Consider the following 18553-nt stretch of genomic DNA (forward strand, 5'->3'; position numbering starts at 1 on the left):
ACAGTAAAGAGGTGTGACCCAGTAGAGCAGGTACAGCTGGTAGTTAATGTGACAAGATTACGTAAACTTTGAGTGATGAACTTTGAAATTAAGCTCATCATTCAAATAAAAGCGCTAAGAACAAAGCGAGACCAGAGCTAAAAAAAATATTTAAGAAAAAAGCCAAACATAAACGGAACATGTCAGAGACAGAAATCATAATTTAAATGCACGTTTTAGAACTTTTTTCCATCAGCTTCATCAGTCAGCCCTCTTTATTTTCGCAGCACTCACGTAGGCAGAGATTAACATTTACCGCCGAGCAGACCAGCGCTTCCATGATTCGCTGGCCTCCCACAACAAACGTAACTGCAGGTGGTGACAGCAGGACGTCACGTAACGTCTTGCGGCGCCTTCCTATTGGGCACTACCTCCTGACTTCAGACCCAATGAAAACCGCACCGCGGTGGGAAATCATATCCGTCTGATAATGAATTGTAGCCGCCAAGTGAGTTATTAGCTGCAGCTAGTATTACCTCAGTCAGCCCCAAGCCTGTCTAAAGCAACGCGCATGACACGGTGCGCTGTCATTCCTTCAGTTTACGCAACATTATCAGAGCTACTATGGCTTGACAGCCAAGGAGGCACTATCCCATTTATGCGTGACTTTGCATTGCAGTGCGGTGATGCGGACCACTGCACTAAAATGTGGTAGTCTAACACCTGATGCGTGATGCTTGGCAGGACTGCAGCCTGTTAAGTCAGACTTCTTACTAACAAACTTGTATACATGCAGGAGTTGCAGGTTAAAAAGTGTCATTCGTAAACAGTATTCTGGTACATTCGCAAAACCTTGTCTGACGCATGAGATGAAGCTGACCAATGATTCTATTGGCCCATGTAAACTGCGTGTATACTGTTTCGGACAGAGAACTTTCTCACTTGTGTTTCGAGGATTTTGAAATGTTACGTGCTAAGGTTAGTTTTAACTGCCTAAAGCACAGCATCTATTGCTGCTGAGTTGCCACTGTGCATGACCATCTCCGCTATCACCGTGAAGAACAGTCTACGCTTGGCTGACAAATGTTGTACTCATACTAGGTAACCTGAGAAATGTCAAGAAGATATTCTTCTGACTTCCTTATAAATTTGGTCCTATCCTCGCACAGTTTATCCATGACACAGCCCACACCGCCGTATTCAGGAGGGAGGATGTTCGCTCCAAAGTGCTGCTGCAGGCTCTCTGTGTAGTAACTTCCATGCATATAGATCCTTTCCTTCATTTTTTCAGGCAGAAAAGGCCTTATTAATGCAAAGGCGGGTTGGAAAAATAAAGGCTCATTTATCAGATGTATTCCCCGAACTTTGATGGGAAATGAATCCGTAAGCACTGAGGCAATCCTCTTGACAAGCATTGGAGTAATCTGAAAGGCATGCGCGAGCCGCCACCCTTGAAGATCGGAATTGGCCTTGATCCCATTGCACTGGATCTCTAGCTCTTGCACTAGGAGCTCTGAGGTGATTAGGCTTACGCGGAATACTTCATATGCTGTAAACAACGTTGGGTCCCACTGAGCAATCCTGTAAATGAGAACTCTGCTCCCCTGGGAGTGCCTTTCTCTCAGCACTCCAAAGTAACCACTATGCAGGAGGCCGAGCACAGAAGATGGACGCACGTCTGCAGTTATATCGGGACATTCAGCTCTCCACTTGTAATAGTTTTTGAAAAGCTTGAACGCCAGATCAATATGGAAATCTCTGGCTCGAAGAAATCAAAGCAAGAACTCGTCTGACAAACCCAGGGGCCAGCGCAAGCCCTCCTTCTCAGCTTTCTGCCGTATGAAAAGGATTGCCTTCTTCACTGCGGTGTGGCCAGGCAAATCGTTGAGTTTGGGGTTGCCTCTGTTGAGTTCCACGGGCTCTTCGGACATGCTGCTGTCGCTGAATGAAACATTATTACAAAAAGGGTGAAGCAAAGGGTCATAGGGGAGTTTAAAGACCTAGCCTAGGTTATGCCCCCTCCTCAATAACTTTAAACACAAGTAAACCTAGGGGTCTAATAAAGAGGATATATGGAAACCTCAAATCCATAGCAAAGCTGAATGGATATCACAAACATTCGGAGTGGAATAGACAATAACCTGAATAAGAGGAAGTGTCAGTGGTTGTGAAAAAGGACTCGCTCAATTCTTAGGATACCCATCAAACTATTGTATGATCAATTTTATCATCTGGTCATCCTACTGTGGTAATAAGTCTCTAGATCATTGAGACCCGATTTTACCCAGTTAGAGAGCGGAGTCACTGCCCACAAGCACTAGGTGACCAGTGAAAAAACACACGATGGGTAGAAGTGCAGTGCAAGAAAATGTGGTGAACGTAAAATAGGATAGAGGACAGAACAGTATTTTTATTGAGAATATACCCTCTTCCTAATTAAAAACAAAACGAACAGTGCAAGAATGCAGTATGGAAAAAAATCACTGCATTAATGGTCAACATGTTTCAACCTAAAAGGGAAGGACCCAAGGCTTTCATCAGGACCCCTGTTCATTAATGATGCTACTGCTTAGTGAGAAAATAATATGAAATTTGTGATATTAGAAAAGGATACAACGTGTTAGTTACAGCTCCTCCATGTAGATAGATCCATTGCGTGATCTATAAAGACACAAACACCACCAATATTCAGGAAACACATTTAAAAAGATATTCCGACACTCCACGTTAATGCGAAACAAAGGGCAATTAAACCACTCACCCAGCACTACCGGGGAGAAGACCTCACCTCGCCTGGACTCAAACTCAGGGAAAAATGAAGCCACGCTCTAAGGGAAACAAGGAAAGCACACAGTAGAACGCTGGGTTACGAACAACTAGTCATTAATACTCGCATTCTATAGCAATAAGTATGTACTCCCTTATCTCAATTAAACTTCAAAAAAACGCACAGCTCAAGAAACCACTCGATTCTACCTTCAGAAACAATCTTAACCTCGGTTCATAAAATGTATTCATGTTGCAATTGCTTAAAATGTCCATATTACAAACTAAGTCACACAAGCTAGTTATCACAGTGTAACTTAGTCGATCAAGTAGGCGAATGATTACAAACAGTGGACACTGCTTAATCTTAAACGTCCATTGTTTGAACGCTCCCACTCACCTCTCCGTCGTTGCCCCAGGCGAATACCTGAGAAAGGGGGAGGCAACGAACTTGGAGAGTGTGGGATATTTGAACCTCAACTCGGGCCACGCCCTAACGAGCATCAGAAATGTTGCGCTTGAATGATAGTGTCTCTCAAGGGGCTAAGTATTTATTTGTTAATCCACCCTATTAAGACATACAGTATATATACATACTCAATGCTGTCACAATATTCGACTCACCTAGTCGAAAACTCTTTCCAACATCCGGGAACGGCCGCATTGACGTGGCAAGCCGCGCCGCGCATGCGCAAATGCACACAACTCGCGAGTTTTCCTCAAAAACTACAATATGACGTAAATCCCGTCGGAGTTGTAGTTTTTTTAGCAATGTGAGCGATCTCCATACGATATAATAAACGAACTATGCTCACAAGTACCAGGGGGTAGAATATGCTCGTAAATGCAAGAACGACCTGTAAAAACTCATAGTACAATGTAAAAGAGTTGGAGAACCGGTCACAATAAGCGATGGCAAATTAGCCCTCATATACGTGTGATCGTTACCCCATATAGAAAACTTAGCTGTTCAATGATGGAACTAGTTGTAAAACATAGTGGTAGATGATAGAGTAATTACAACTCCAGAACTACAGCTATTTGTACAACCACAGGGCAATAAGAGATATGAAGATGTTTATATTTATATATTGGCAAAAGGACTATTACAAAAAGAAGGGAGTACAGCATTCATAACTATGCCCAGGTTAGAAAATAATCCCAAACCTCATCACAGAGTAGTCCAGGGTATTTCATCGTTGAGCCCTTGGCTGTCCAACCGTAACCGGTAGATCCATTTCTGCTCCTTCTGGAAAAGGAATTTAGTCGGATCCCCGACCCAATTCGGAATGTATGGCTTCTCCAGAACGGCAAAGCTGAACTCATTCTCTTTGTGATTGTGTTCCAAAAAGTGTTTTGTCAATTTGGACACACTTTTTTTACACTTAAAAGAGCTCTTGTGTTCTAGCATGCGGGTCCGGACCTTACGGGTTGTCATCCCAACATATCGTTCATTGCATGGACAAGTCATTATATATATAACATTCGAACTATTGCAGTTCGAGAAATGCTTTAGTAACCATGGGTGGCCTGTCCCTATGTCTATTTGGGTGGTTTTCCTAGTTAATGTACACATAGAACATCCACCGCAAGGGTGATGTCCCTGTACTTGTGGCAAATTCCATAGAGTCTCATTAGTCTCTTTGGAACCTTCTCGAGGGCGGGTGTGCACCAAGCAGTCCTTCAAGTTCCTAGACCGCTTAAAAGCAAACAATGGTTGTTCTATTTTGTCGTTCGTGCATTTAAGGATTCGCCAATGACGTCTTACAATTTTTTGCACTAAGTCCGATTTGGTATTAAATGTGCTTACAAAAGTTAATCTAGTCAAAGGTGGCTTCTTCTCCGATACTTCTAAGAGGGCATCGCGGTTATTATTGCTAGCACGTTTCAAAGATCGTTTGATCAAAGACTTAGGGTAATGTCTGGCTTGTAGTTGGCTAAAGAGATTCGCAGAATGTTTGATGTACGTCTCTTTAGTAGAGCAGTTTCTGCGGACCCGAAGAAATTGACCATACGGAAGGTTTTCACGAAGGGACTTGGGATGTTGGCTCTCAAATAGCAAGAGCGAGTTTCTTGCCATGGGTTTGCGAAAAAGTTCGCTTGGAGTCCATCAGAGGTGACAAATATAGAGAGGTCCAAAAAAGTTATTCTCTCCTTGCTCATTGCTGAATGAAACGTATCAGACAGGGAGGGGGCAGCAGCGCTCCCACACCTTCCCACTCCTCTACGTCATTAAAGGTGCCTGAATGAGGCATAACGATAGCTGCCCTAACACACCCCACAGCTATGGGGAAAGTTATCCGCCTGTGCAGTTTGTGTCTGTGCGTGCCTCCGGTGTCAGTGCGTGAGTGCACGTGTCCATGTCTGCCTGTCTTTGTGTGTGTAATTGTGTGTGTGTGTGTGGCTGTGTGTGTGTGTGTGTTTGAGGAGGGGGTGCTACTGTTTACTTTGCTATTCAGTATGTCAAATGTATTCTCTATCTTTGAGCATATATCCATAAATGATATACGTGAAGCACACTACTTCAACCAACTCAAATCAGTTTTACAGATTGTTGCCGCTAATATATCAGGCTGATCTCATACTCTTGTCTTCGCCCTTCCCCAGTGAGTCTCTCATTTCACATACAGGGACATTTAAAAGGGTACCTGAACAACCGATCCCCGGGCCTCGACTCCCCACCTTAACTCCTCGGACTCTCTCTTCGCCCGGTCACACTGCGGCTGCCGCGGGGCTCCCTCTTTACCATGGAAGCCCGCATGGGATATGTCACTGGGTCGCAGCCTGCTCCGACGCCTCTCCCCTTAACTCGGGCTGCCATTGACAGCCGCAGCAGCTTTCTCCTTCAGCCGGCTGCCTCTTCATCCGGGCCCCCTCCTGGGACCAGGGACTTTGGGCTTGGAGTTTTTGGAGGTGGGGTAGGCTTCCGTCTTCACTTCCTTAGGCGCATCAGGGTTCCCATCTGTTCATGGGAGCCCCGCACCATCACCAGCACTTCTTCCGGTCCTGCCGCCATCCCCGTCCACAGGCAGGCAAACTTTTGCTGGGCTTCAGGGTCGGCGGCCATTTTTCACTCGGGTTGCGGCGGTGATCTGTTTTTCGGGGCAATGAGGCTCCCACTTCATACCGGGGTTGGGCACCGTAATGCAGGGTGGGCACCCGCAATTAAGACAGCAATACGCGGGGTGGGCACCCGACGTGTCCTTCATCACGGGCATGCTGCCAAGGTTTCAGATTGCTGTGAGCGACGTTTTCATAATTTCAGTGTAAGGAGTGACATTTCAACAACTATATATGAGTATCACTTTGTCGCAAGCAAAATCAAGCAATGAAGACAAGGGTAACGTATAAATAGCAGAAATTGCATCTGTTTGAGCAACAAGAAACTCGAAGAAGAAATTAAAATCGCTGAAAGCACCAGAAATGGAAGGGCAGCACTGCCACAGACTGCTGTTATAAGTTAAAGAGGGCAGGCTGGCACTGCAGCTGGTCTGCATATGATCTAATTAATCTGATCATTCATGACAGTGCATCAGACCATCCTTTGTATTTTAGATTTACTGCCACAGTGTGAGACATTTCATCAAAATGAATATAAAGTAGGGCTGCCAGCAAGACCCTCCCAGACCCCCAGTCCGGTCCCAACACTTAAACACTACCCTGCAGAAACCCCCAGCACTACCCTGAACCCTAAAACACTACCCTGCACTACACAATACTACCCTAAACCCTAAAACACTACCCCCAGCACGACCCCTGACCGGTCCCTACACTCAAACACTGCCCTGCACAACCCCCAGCACTATACCCTAAACCCTAAAACACTACCCTACACTACACAAACACCACAACACTACCATAAACCCTAAAACACTACCCCCAGCACGACCCCCGACCCCCAGTCCGGTCTCTACACTCAAACACTACCCTGCACAACCCCCCCAGCACTACCCTATACCCTAAAACCCTACCCTACACTACACAAACACCACTAAAACACTACCCTAAACCACTACCCCCAACACGACCCTCCCCCGACCCCAGTCTGGTCCCCATACTTAAACACTACCATGCACGACCCCCCAGCACTACCCTGAACCCAAAAACACTACCCTGCACTACACAACACTACACTAAACCCTAAAACACTACCCCCAGCACGACCCCCAGTCCGGTTCCTACACTCAAACACTATCCTGTGCGACCCCCCAGCACTACCCTAAACCCTAAAACACTATCAACTACACAAACACCACAATACTACCCTAAGCCCTAAAACACTACCCCAGCATGACCCTCCCCCAACTACTAGTCCGGTCCCTACACACAATCACTACCCTGCACGATCCCCCAGCACTACCCTAAACCCTAAAACACTACCCTACACTACACAAACATCACAATAGTGTAATAAATAAGTCATAAAAATAGTGGAATAAATAAGGCACCGATCTACCATTCAGCATGCAGCTTGAATAGAATGTTAATAGTAGTCTATTTAGCCTCTTCGAGGCTCATGACGAGCTGAGCTCGTCATGAGCCACGGCGCTCCGGTGCTCATGACGAGCTGAGCTCGTCATGAGCCGTGGAACGCTCGCATGCGGGGATAATTCCCCTGCTGTGCTGAGCGTTCCACGGCAGGTAATGCACCTGTGACGAGCTGAGCTCGTCATGAGCACAGGAGCGCCGTGCCTCATGACAAGCTCAGCTCGTCATGAGCATGCGGACGCTGGTTCAAATATGTTCTCTCAATGTTTCAAGCTTTATTACAAATGTCACAAAAAGATGTTAATATTTCACTTCTGTTCTTGGATTTTCGTCACAATAAAATACACTGAACGTAATCTTCACAAAAGTTATTTACAAAAGTTTAAGGTATTACCATTATAAATTACAATAACTTTTACTTAAGTATTCATTTTTTTTTTATTAAAAGCCATTGTTATTTGTAATATCAATACATCTAAGTCACGTAAATACAACACATATTGCATTACTATTGCTATAGGTATCACATTTGCGAAATTTAAAACTATTAGCATTGTAAATGACAAAGCTATTAATTTCGCTATTTTCAAAGCCAACATAGAAATAAAACATTTGTCATTTACAATACCAATAGCTCAAAATCTCCTAATGCGAGACCTATTGCATTGCAAATGCTTGTTTTTAACTTCCTACGAAGTATTAAGTTGGATTAATTAGGATTTTTTAATGTTATTGCCATGAAATAACGTGTGAAATTATGTTGACGTATCCTACTGTAAATGAAAGGTATTATTGTATTGCCTGTTCTTTTTCTCTTCTTTTTAACTTTCTCCTCTTCCACTCATAGAAAAAGGGGAGCGATTAATTGCGTATTCTTGTGCTGTTTTTTAAGCAAGCGGCTATGGCTAGATGAATTGTATCCTATTTATCCTAATGTAACTCCTGTTTTCTACCTGCTTGAAAATCAAAATAAAAACCTTAAAAACAATAGGTGATCATTTTCATGAAAAAAAACAATTTTGCCTTACACGCTCGTATGCTACCTTCGGATGCCATAGTAGCCCGCAGTACGGTCTGAACTTCGAATATTATGTCAGAGTGAGTGGTATTCCAGAGATGGGCATGATCATGCATAGCAGCCTAAAATATGTCATGAATTTCCACTATTATGCCAGGCCCACCCAATATCAGATATGGACATTTAACCCCTTGACCGCGGCGAAAATTCCGCCGCGGTGCGGGTGATTTACGGCGTGGGCGTGGTTCGGACGCCCCCCGGCCATCCTCCGCACACGCCCACCGTGACGTCGGACGGCCGCCGGCCGTCCGACGCATGGAAGGGGTTAAATGCCCTTATGTACAGAACATGCCAACCATTATGGCAGTGCCAGCATTATCACACCCATAAATACCATTATGCATGGATGTCAATCATATGTCATGAATTACCACAATTATGCCACAATAATAATTATTCTGGTGGTGGGCATCCTTATACCATAGATTAGGTCAGGATAAACACGATTTCACGGGTAGGCAGCCTTATACCATGGATGCCCACAATATGTCATGAGTCATCACCATTATGCAGGACCCACACATCAAATGGGCATCAAATGTCAAAGAGGCCCACACTATTCTAAGAATTACCACCACTTTGCCAGGGATAGCAATATTAGGTATGTGGGCACATTATACTATGGTAAAAAGGTAAAAAGGTAAAGTGTGTCTTGTAAAGCGCACTGCTACCCGCACCGCAGGCCTCGTAGCGCTATAGACCGCTGGGGAACCCGTCCTGGCTTTCCCTGTGAGATAGTCCCTCCTGGGGGTCTCCAAGGTGAAACCAGGCATCCCTGGCGTTTGTGGGGGGCCGTTGTGGAGATGAGGCAAGCTTAATGCCCAGAGTTACCGAGTGTGGTCCCCGGATAGAGTAGGCACCGAGGCGAGAATTATCAAGTCCGCTGATCCTGGTCCAAGACCCTGCCACATGGGGAATCGAACCCTGGTCCCCGCCCGTTCTCTGCTCTCGGGTCTGCCGCCTCTAACCAGTGAGCCACACCACTCCACTCCACTATGGGTGCCTACCAGTGCAGAAATTACACACATTGTGGTCTTCAATGCAGGCTTTTCAATTCAGGTATGCTTATATTAATTCCACCAAGACCGACCTTAAAAATTTAGCAGGCTGGGCATCACATAGGAGAGCTATGTACAGGGACTTGGAGAGCTACCAGTAGCTCACAAGCTTCTCGTGGGAGAATCCTGAAACACAGTATAAAAGAGTGTAGTTCAATGACCTACATCATACTCATTTCAATTTAAAACCATTATGTAAAAATATGAATAATAAGTTATATGTTTTTGCCGTGTGTGCATCCCACAAGGTAAAATTAATACTTATTGGACTCTTATTTCCTTGCTTACTTTATTCCCATCACATTCCAGCATTAGGCTGCCCCGTTTTAGGAATATGTGTCACCTCGAGCAAAGAACCTAGTAAAAGATTATTAAAAGTTGTGAATGGGGGAATGAGGAAGTTAGGGCGGAGGGAGGATATTAGAGGTATGAGTTGTAGGTCGGATATGGCCAGTCGCTGGGCAACAGTTTAGCCATTTGTCGTGGTGGGTGAGCATTTCGAAGGAATGGCCATACAGAAGGTCACAAGGCTAGGGTCGTGCTTACGGAATACAACAGGCCCTTCCCCGCCCTGTCACTGCAGCAACAACTAGCATGGGAGGTTGGAGGAGTTCTAGCTGAAATCCGATCCACCTTCATTCCATAGAGCAGAATGTGTATGAAGTGGTCAGGCCACCACTAGGGCAGCCAACCCTCCTGGGTGAGAAGGCATAGCAAGGCTGTCCAGACCAGTAACCAGGAATTAGACCCCACAGGGCACAGAGTCCTATTGAGATGCATTGTCTTCCTGTTAGAGAGATGGGGCAAATCTGTCTATGTAGGTTTGCTCCATTCGGGTGGCAGGAGGAGCAGCGCGTCATCCCTCATTACAGATCGGACTAGTGGTCCCCTAATACCATGCTTGTGGAGAAGAGATGTCCTCTGCCTGGATGTTTAACAGACCATCTGTTTGATGTAGTACCTCAATGGAAAGATGTGTGAGTCTTTTGGGCCAGGAGAATATATAGGATAAAATTAAACAACAGTTAAGCCGTAGTTGGAGGCTGACCCCTCTATTTCAGTATTGTATCAATGTATTTCCCTTTGGCTACTGGAATAACAGCCACACACCACGTCTGTGTAAGGGATTATGTTCCTTTAGAACGAGCATGGCACACAACCACAGTGGTGTGCAAATCTACATTTGTAGGACATAAGGTTCCTGGATCATGAAAGCCAGGTGAAGGCCCTTGCTTGGTCATGTTTATGGTTATACTTCAAGGCTTGCTTGGTTGGTTCTACTTTTCACACACCTTCTCTATCTCCTGTCACTCCACAAAGTCTGTTACTCAGTACCCCCACACCTCAACAGGCTGTCATCTATTCATGGTCAATTCCTGGCACTGGAAGTCACTCTCCAGCGAAGGTTATGGGGTGAAAATGGAACTAGGTGAAAGTGAGGTGGTTGGTATTTACTGAATGTGTTGTAGCTGAGGTTTAAAAGGCATCAAACATTGAGTTGTGTCTATGATGAGCATGTTGTAATTATTTGGTAAATTGTGGCTCTGATGAGAGTGCGCCACTCAGCTTGTGGCATAAGGAACTGTATCCTGTAGTGAATTTTATTTATTAGGTATGCTATTGTAAGGTGAAGGAGTGACACAGTTCTTATTGGCAGTGGTGTGGGAACTTTTTCAGTGGTAAAGTTGCTATCACAGTACAGATCCAGTGTAAAGTTGCAGTGTGACTGACAGAGATGATAAGCAGGCGGCATACTGGTGGATACTTCAGGGGCAATGAATCTTGGCCACCTGCATAGTATGAGACATGGTTGAAGGCTCTGTACCAATTGTTGAATTATCAACTCACCAGTATTTAGTGGATGGACCCACTTTTTACTTATTTTCTTCATCCATGTGACAAAAAATGCATCCATAGACTATAATGTGGTCACCTGCTTTTCAAAACGAGTTCACTCTTCAAAAAGTGTGTATTCTCCATTCACCTTCATGGGATCACCCTCTTTAATGCCTGACCTGACTTCACCTGCATCTCTGACTCAAGAGGTTGACATGTATGCTATGGTGTGTTGTATGAAAAACTTCTAAGCTCCTGGTGGGGAATGTTGTTATCAATGTTATAGGTTTTTAATTGTTTTGCATTTTTTATTAATTCTGTATGTGTATCTTGGTTTGAATGGCATTTGTGGAGCTAATGACATTTTATCTTTGTTTATTGTTTAATAAAACGATTATTTTTCCTCATGTCTTCTTCCCTGCTTGGTCCACCTCTGGTTTTGTACATCTTCTGTCACTGATGGGTCCGTCCATCACGACAGAGTTACCACCCACCCTCCATCCATGCTGAGTCGGTTATAGGAAAGCCAGAAACGAGCCAGAAACTGTTTGGAGAGAATTGCTCTTTTCAACTGATTCTGCAGACTGCCTGTGGACCATTGACTTTAAATTGAGCCTCCGTTGTCCCAACAATACCTCATTTGAATAAAGAAAGAAGTTCACATAAACAAAAGGAAAACAGATTTACAAAATGAAAATAAAGAACAGATTGTAAAATTAATTAAGTGAAATTAGTGGCCTGAGGTATTCCCATTGAGGTTCACCTGCTTTGTTTTCTGCAGGAGAGTTGTGAATAAATGCATCAGATACCAGACCCTGAACGAATGAGGGGGGAGGGACTAAGTGAGGCAAAGAATTCCTTCAGGTTAGTTCAGCTACATCTTCAAGTGGCTGACATGCAATTAATCCAACCAAAGAGAGAACATCCACGGAGCTCTGAAAGTACTAATAGGTGTACAGCACGTAATGTAATTACTTGGCCCATCAGTGAAGAAGCAAAGCACACAGGACACATTTGGGTAGAAGGACACTGGATCTCTTTATTGATGTCATGTTTCCACAATTCTTGATGAAACCTCTTCTCACACTATCTGCAGTCACAAACAGCTGCAAATGTACCGCTGTCCACAGGCTTCCACCCAAAGGCTAACAAATGTGCCCACAGACCTCCAGCCACAAACTGTGCATTTACTGACTGCTGATGACAGCCTACAGCTTACAAACTACTAGCCTCAGATTTTCATCTGAAGACCACAACAGCAGCAAATGTCTGGCATCTAGATCTCCACCCACAGACCTGCCCCTCAAGTCTTCACACAGAGTGCTCTCTAGTGGTAGTGCTTGGACAGAGCAATGCAGGATACTGCAAGGAACTTCTCCCAGGCCGCGTGCACCTCAGGGGTGAAGGCGGCTCCCAGCTTGCGGGCCAAGGCGATCACCAGGCAGTTTCCAAGGAGCTGAGGAGGGAAGCAAAAGGGACTGTTAGTGATGATGTCACATACAGTGAAAACCTAGAATCAGTGCCGATGTTAGAATTAATAATACATGAGAGTTTAGAGAGAATTGTTATTCATCAGTGGGAATGCTAGACCGAGGCCAGGGCCTAACTCAGAACAAAAAGCAACTGTGGTAAGTTTTGTCAGACCAGTTCCCATAACGGAATCTAGTGAGCAAGCACAGGTAGTGAGCCTGACCTCTGCACGGTGGGTGTCTGGGCGGATCTCCCCTCAAGCGAGGTCTGCAAAAATTGCAAATATTGTATGTTTTACAACCCATTTTTCATTATGGAACATTGTCCAATCACTAAATGGATGGATGGAGATTGGAGACAGGGCTGCATGGCACACTGAATGAATACATGGATTGGTAGAAGTGAGTGGCTGAATTAATTCAATATTGGATGACACTTAATACAGATTTTTAGCTAGGTGGAGCAAATGGTCTCAATGGAATGACCTAGAGTGAGTGCTCTGGTTTTCATTTTAGCTTCTGCATTAAAACATCCCCTTCCCCAAACACTGCCACTACCAATCCTTATGAAACATGCGTAGCCCAGACGTATTTTAACATAGTGCACTGATTTAATGCCTCAGAAAATTACACACCAAGCATTAAGGTTTGATCTAAAACAGAGGAAAGAATGTGAAAGCCATGTAAATGATGAATTGCACAACGTGAAACCAGTACATTTTCCATCAATCCTAGTTTTCCCTTGACCACAATATGTGATCCTAAACAAATACTTTTTTTCACAGTGCCTCCTTTGCCTTCATCATCACATGAGATCATCTTGCAATACATGAGTTTGGGGTGCAAGCTTTACAAAGGCAAAAGACTATTCTTTTACTCTATCTATAGTAATACTCTAGTCCATGTATAGGGGCAAATAACAGCTGGCTTTCCTCTTGATTCAGCAACAGCATCAGGCAGTGGTGGTGGGAACATGATTTTTTTCTAAATTAATGATCAGAATCTGTCACTTCTAACAACTGCCTTTCAATGCAAATGTATAATTTAATTTACTCAACTGAAAAGTGTTGCAAATATCACATTGTAACAAAATACACTGCTATGAATTTTGAAGAGTCTTCATCCTATATGTACTGCACTCTCTAAGCCAAGCTACCGCAAAACTCACAAACACCTTCCCTTCCAAACCATGAAGGTCAGCCGTGCTTTTGGGAAACTACATGAGACAGGAACCACCCAATTGCAAAAACAAATGGTTTTGAAGCATACTTTAAAATAATTTGTCTTGCATTATTTTCCATTTGGGGAATAGCTGCAGGCAGGAAATGCAACTGCGCCACTTACAGCAACAAAACCTTACCCACCAGCAGTGATACCCCCGGGTCTGCCAGCCCACTGGCCCAGAGGAGCACCAGCCCAGGTCTGACACAGGCTGAGCTATCTGGGCAAGCCAAAGGCACAGCGCGTGTTCTGCCTCGGTGGTTATGCCCCTGAAGATTGTTCTCTCACCCTCCTGTTCCCCTCTCGATATCCAGCTCTTTCAATCTCTTTCACTCCCTTTTCTGCCCCGCCTGCCATGTCTTTATCGCTCAGACATCAGACTATCGAGGAGGCAAGAACCATCATAGACAAAGGAGAATCAGTGGCAGTGATCCTCCTTGATCTGAGTGCTGCCTTCGACACGGTAGACCATGCGATCCTCATCCACCGGCTCAGCATGGTAGGAGTATCCGCCACTGCCCTGTCTGGATCAAATCCTTCCTGGAAGGGAGAACCTTCCAAGTGTCTGATGGCGCGGTCAAATCCAAAGCACTCCCGCTTCAGTGTGGGGTCCCCCAGGGCTCATCCCTGAGCCCTACACTTTTTAACGTCTACATGTCCCCGTTAGAAGACATCACAACACCATTCGGCATAAAAACAGTTATGTATGCCGATGATACACAACTGGTGGTGTCCATCAACCAATCGAATAAAAGCCTAGACAACCTGGCAGCCTGCCTCGAGAACATCTTCCAGTGGTTGTGCGAATCAGGCCTTAAACTGAACGGCAAGAAGTCCGAGATCCTCTTCCTGGGAAACCCTCACAAACTTCCCTCATCCCTTATATGGCCAGACTGTATGGGTCCTCCTCACACCCCCAAATCAGAAGTCAAGAGCCTTGGCATCTGGTTAGATCAAGACCTTAACTTTAAATCTCAGGCCAGAAAAACCGCAGGCACCTGCATTGGCCTTATCCAAACAGCTAGGAAGGTTCTCCATCTAATCCCCTTCCAATCTAGGAAGCTGCTCATGCAGGGCCTAGTAAACTCCAGATTGGACTACGGAAACGCCCTTTACTTGGGGGCCCCCCCTCTGTTATTCACAGACTACAATGCGGCCAAAATGCCGCGGCCAGAATTCTAACAGGGACTAAATCAAAATGCTCAGCGAAACCAGCCCTCAAAAGCCTGCACTGGCTTCCAGTTCAACAAAGGATCACCTTTAAGACTCTCTGCATCTCACACAAGATAATGCACGGTAGAGGTCCACCGATTCTGAGCTCCCTTGTCAAACCCCATCAGTCCAACAGGCAACTGAGATCAGACGCCCTCTCCTTGGCCAGCATCCCCAGAATCCATAAGACCCGTTCTGGGGGGAGATTGTTCTCGTATAACGCCCCAAAGCTATGGAACTCCCTGCCAATCTCCATCCGAAGAGAACACAACCCACTGGCCTTCCGTAGGCAACTTAAAACTTGGCTCTTCCCATAGGACTCTTCCCCCTCCGGAAACATAGGTTGACCGACAGCGCTGGGACGCCCTAGGGTAGCTACGTGCTCTACAAATCCGTTTCCAAATTCCAAATTCCACTATGCCCAGTGGTTGCAGGTGAGGGGGACCGGTGACGATTTTTGAGCACTTATTTTCTTCAACAGACCATCCAGAAAAAACACAAAAGTCAGAAAGAAAAGGGGAGGGAAAACAGTGAGGAAAGGAGACGGTAGGGGTGAAAAAGAACATGTAAGATTGCGATAAAGGGGCAAGAAGTGTCTGTGGATTTAAGAGCCACGAGGAGGAACTAAGACTGTGCAGACTTGTTATTCGGCACACGGCCTTCTGTTTGCGCCGGCGGGGGCCTTCCGAGGAAAACCTTGATCCACGGCACTTATTCTTTCACAAATTAAGCACTACCTCTGCCTGTCTTTCAATTGTTCCGCTTCCCTGTCGCTGAATTTCTCTTCTTCCCCTTCACATTCTCCCACTCGTTTTCAACCTGCTCCTTAAATACACAACTCCATCCTTTGGTCCGACCTCTGAATGATGCTTTTTTTCTCCTTCGAATTCAGCCCAAACAAAAGGGCTCTTCTTTCCCTGAAGTCAGTTCTGATGGCTATTCTGTCCTTTAAGATATTGGAAAGAGAAGTTCTCTCTCTTTCTCGGGTGCCCTCTGTCAATAGGAGGTCAGACACTGCAAGACCCAGCAGTCAAATTATAGAGCGAGTTTCTACTTACCCGGAAGTTCTGTGGGTCCACGTGCAGGGTGTCCGCGTGCAGCTCGCTCAGTTTGGCCAACGTGCCCTTGATGTCATCGAGGTGGTGGACGGCTCCTCCCAGGGCGGACAGGACCTTCTTGCCGTGGGCGGCAACCTTGGCATTGCCAGCGATGGCGGCCGCGCTGGAGAGGGACCCGAAGCTGCTGAAGTACCTCTGGGTCCAGGGGTAGACGACCAGCACCCTAAGAGGGCGGAGACAAAAAAGGTGACAACATTTGGCTCACACTGACTACTTCTGTTATTCAGTCTTTTTAAATATTAAAAACACATGAACTGAAAACACTTGCAGAAATGTCCAGTGACTAAAAATAAAGAGAAAAAACAAATGTAAGAACTGTGGTACAAAGAGACTTCAAATCGCTGTACTTGCTCTGATTCTAAAGAGGATCCGAGGTCCAAACCTTCAAGGTCTAATTTAGAGGTGGGCAATAATGGGACATCCCATAAAAATTGGTGGCTGTTTCGACCGCCCCCCGCCGGGTTCCCCCTCTCTTTTAGAGATCAGGAGAAGGTGGATTAGCTGTCATTTCTACTGGTGGTAAATCGATACAGGTATGGCATGTGGCAGAATGGCATCAAAGGGGCTTTGAAGTCCACTTAAGATCGAACCCTCTGACGCCATTTTGTCAGTGTTTTCAGAACTTTTACATAAACCATAACGGTTCCAGACAGAAAAAGTCCTTAAATGGCACCCACATGCTGAGAAGTGGACGTGGGTGGTGTTCAGTCTGTCACTTCTGAAGGTGGTTCAAGCTATAAGAGCCTGTTTCAGGAAATGACATAAGAGCCTACAGGTCCACCATGGTGGCAATGCATTGTGGGCCTGCCGTCACTGTGGGGCCGGTTCACAACCTGCTGGGACCCCCGCAATGGATAAATGCAGTACGTAGGTCCTTCCATGAGTGCGGGACCCCCGCCACGAATGCCGAGCCTGCCCCACGGGCGTGGAGGCCCTTTGTGAATTGTACCCTTCTTTTTTTTTTTTGATTCACTTCTAAATATAAACACAGGTAGAGGACACAAAAACGAAAAAGCAAGAACAATAAATAATATTTCGTAGAAATAATTTGATCATCACGCTAAAAGCCTTTTATCCCAAGAATATTTGGCATTACAAAGTTAAGAAAGAACCAAGTCCCATAAATGGCCCTGTGTGTTTTTGAGAAGTTCCTACCACAGAGACTGAAGCCATTTAATGGGGAAAATGTCCGCACAAACGGGAGATAAGTCTGAATCCGGTTAGCTACTACTGCCACAGCTGTTGGGCACACTGAGTATCCCCTAGAGTCTCTCAATGCTCACCCGGGTGAATACTTTGCGGTCTACCATCAAGTATTCTGTGTGTTGAAAATCACCAGATCCTGCTAGTTTCTGCATTTTGCACAATTGAAGCCGGGGCACTTGTGCATGTGCATGTCTGAGGGAAAGGATAGATTATTGTGGCAAACTGCATATGTGGTAATGGATACCTCTGCATTTGAGCTACACTAACCGAACTGAGAAAAGGGAAATGAAAATAAGAGAAAGCCCATGAAACAGAAGAATGACAAAGATCATTGATCTAAGGTGAAGAATAACAAATTCATTTGAGTTGATTCCGATAAGGAAAGGTGTTAAACATTGAGAAAGTGGTGCAAGAGGTAGACAATAAAGATGAAAGTAAGACAACTGGCATGGTGGGAGGTAACATTTGGCTTTAAATACCTGGCCAGGGTTTCTTGCCCATCAGCCGCAACATCAACTTGGTTCCACACTGAGGTGATGGCGGCCTTCTCTTCTGCTGTCCAATGAACCATGGTTGCTGTTGGCGGTGGGTGGCTGCACAATTCACTGAGTAAGATTATGCTCCTGGAAGATGCTTCTGCAAGAAACGTCTCCGACCCTCCGAGATTTATAGGGACAGCAGCCAGGTCCCACCCACAGTGTTCACTCTGCTGAGTCAGGCCGCCCTTCTTATCTCCACTGGCAGTGCACCAGACCTCTCTTGTGGCCCCTTCTGACTTTTCCTTCCTTTCGTAATCACTTAACCTTTGCATAACACATTTTCATCTCCTAGGTCACTCTGGAATGCAGAATTTCGAGGTGAACTTTCTTCCACTTTTGGGGCTGATCCTTTTGCCGAGAGAGGCCTACAAGTGGAGCCTGAAACCACATCTGCTGCCCAAAGGTCATTCTGAATTACAAAATATATTGCAGTTTCCCAATGGAATTTTGCTTTCACCTTGTGGAAGTGGGCCTCTGCGGTCCTCATACGGCCCTCAAGGCAGCACCTTTGAGGGAATGGCCTCTCAGTGAAATCAGGTCTCTTTGCTTCCAAGCCATCATTAACAGTTAACAAACACTTTTG

At 45.4% G+C, this 18553-nt stretch overlaps 1 protein-coding gene and 1 pseudogene across 1 annotated transcript; both read right to left on the reverse strand.

Annotated features, from left to right (window-relative positions):
• Window positions 1–1076: 1076 nt before the first annotated feature.
• Window positions 1077–1910, reverse strand: LOC144766875 (alpha-tocopherol transfer protein pseudogene; annotated as a pseudogene).
• Window positions 1911–12224: 10314 nt separating this feature from the next.
• LOC144766876 (hemoglobin subunit beta-3-like) lies at window positions 12225–18065 on the reverse strand. The gene is made up of 3 exons (XM_078650586.1): window positions 17911–18065; window positions 16166–16388; window positions 12225–12661 (listed from the first exon to the last, which is right to left on the reverse strand). The coding sequence occupies exons 1-3, from the start codon at window positions 18000–18002 to the stop codon at window positions 12533–12535; spliced, it is 444 nt and encodes a 147-aa protein (XP_078506712.1). The 5' UTR covers window positions 18003–18065; the 3' UTR covers window positions 12225–12532.
• Window positions 18066–18553: the final 488 nt, after the last annotated feature.

This window comes from Lissotriton helveticus, chromosome 7 (genome assembly GCF_964261635.1).
Source record: "Lissotriton helveticus chromosome 7, aLisHel1.1, whole genome shotgun sequence".
Lineage (NCBI taxonomy): Eukaryota > Metazoa > Chordata > Amphibia > Caudata > Salamandridae > Lissotriton > Lissotriton helveticus.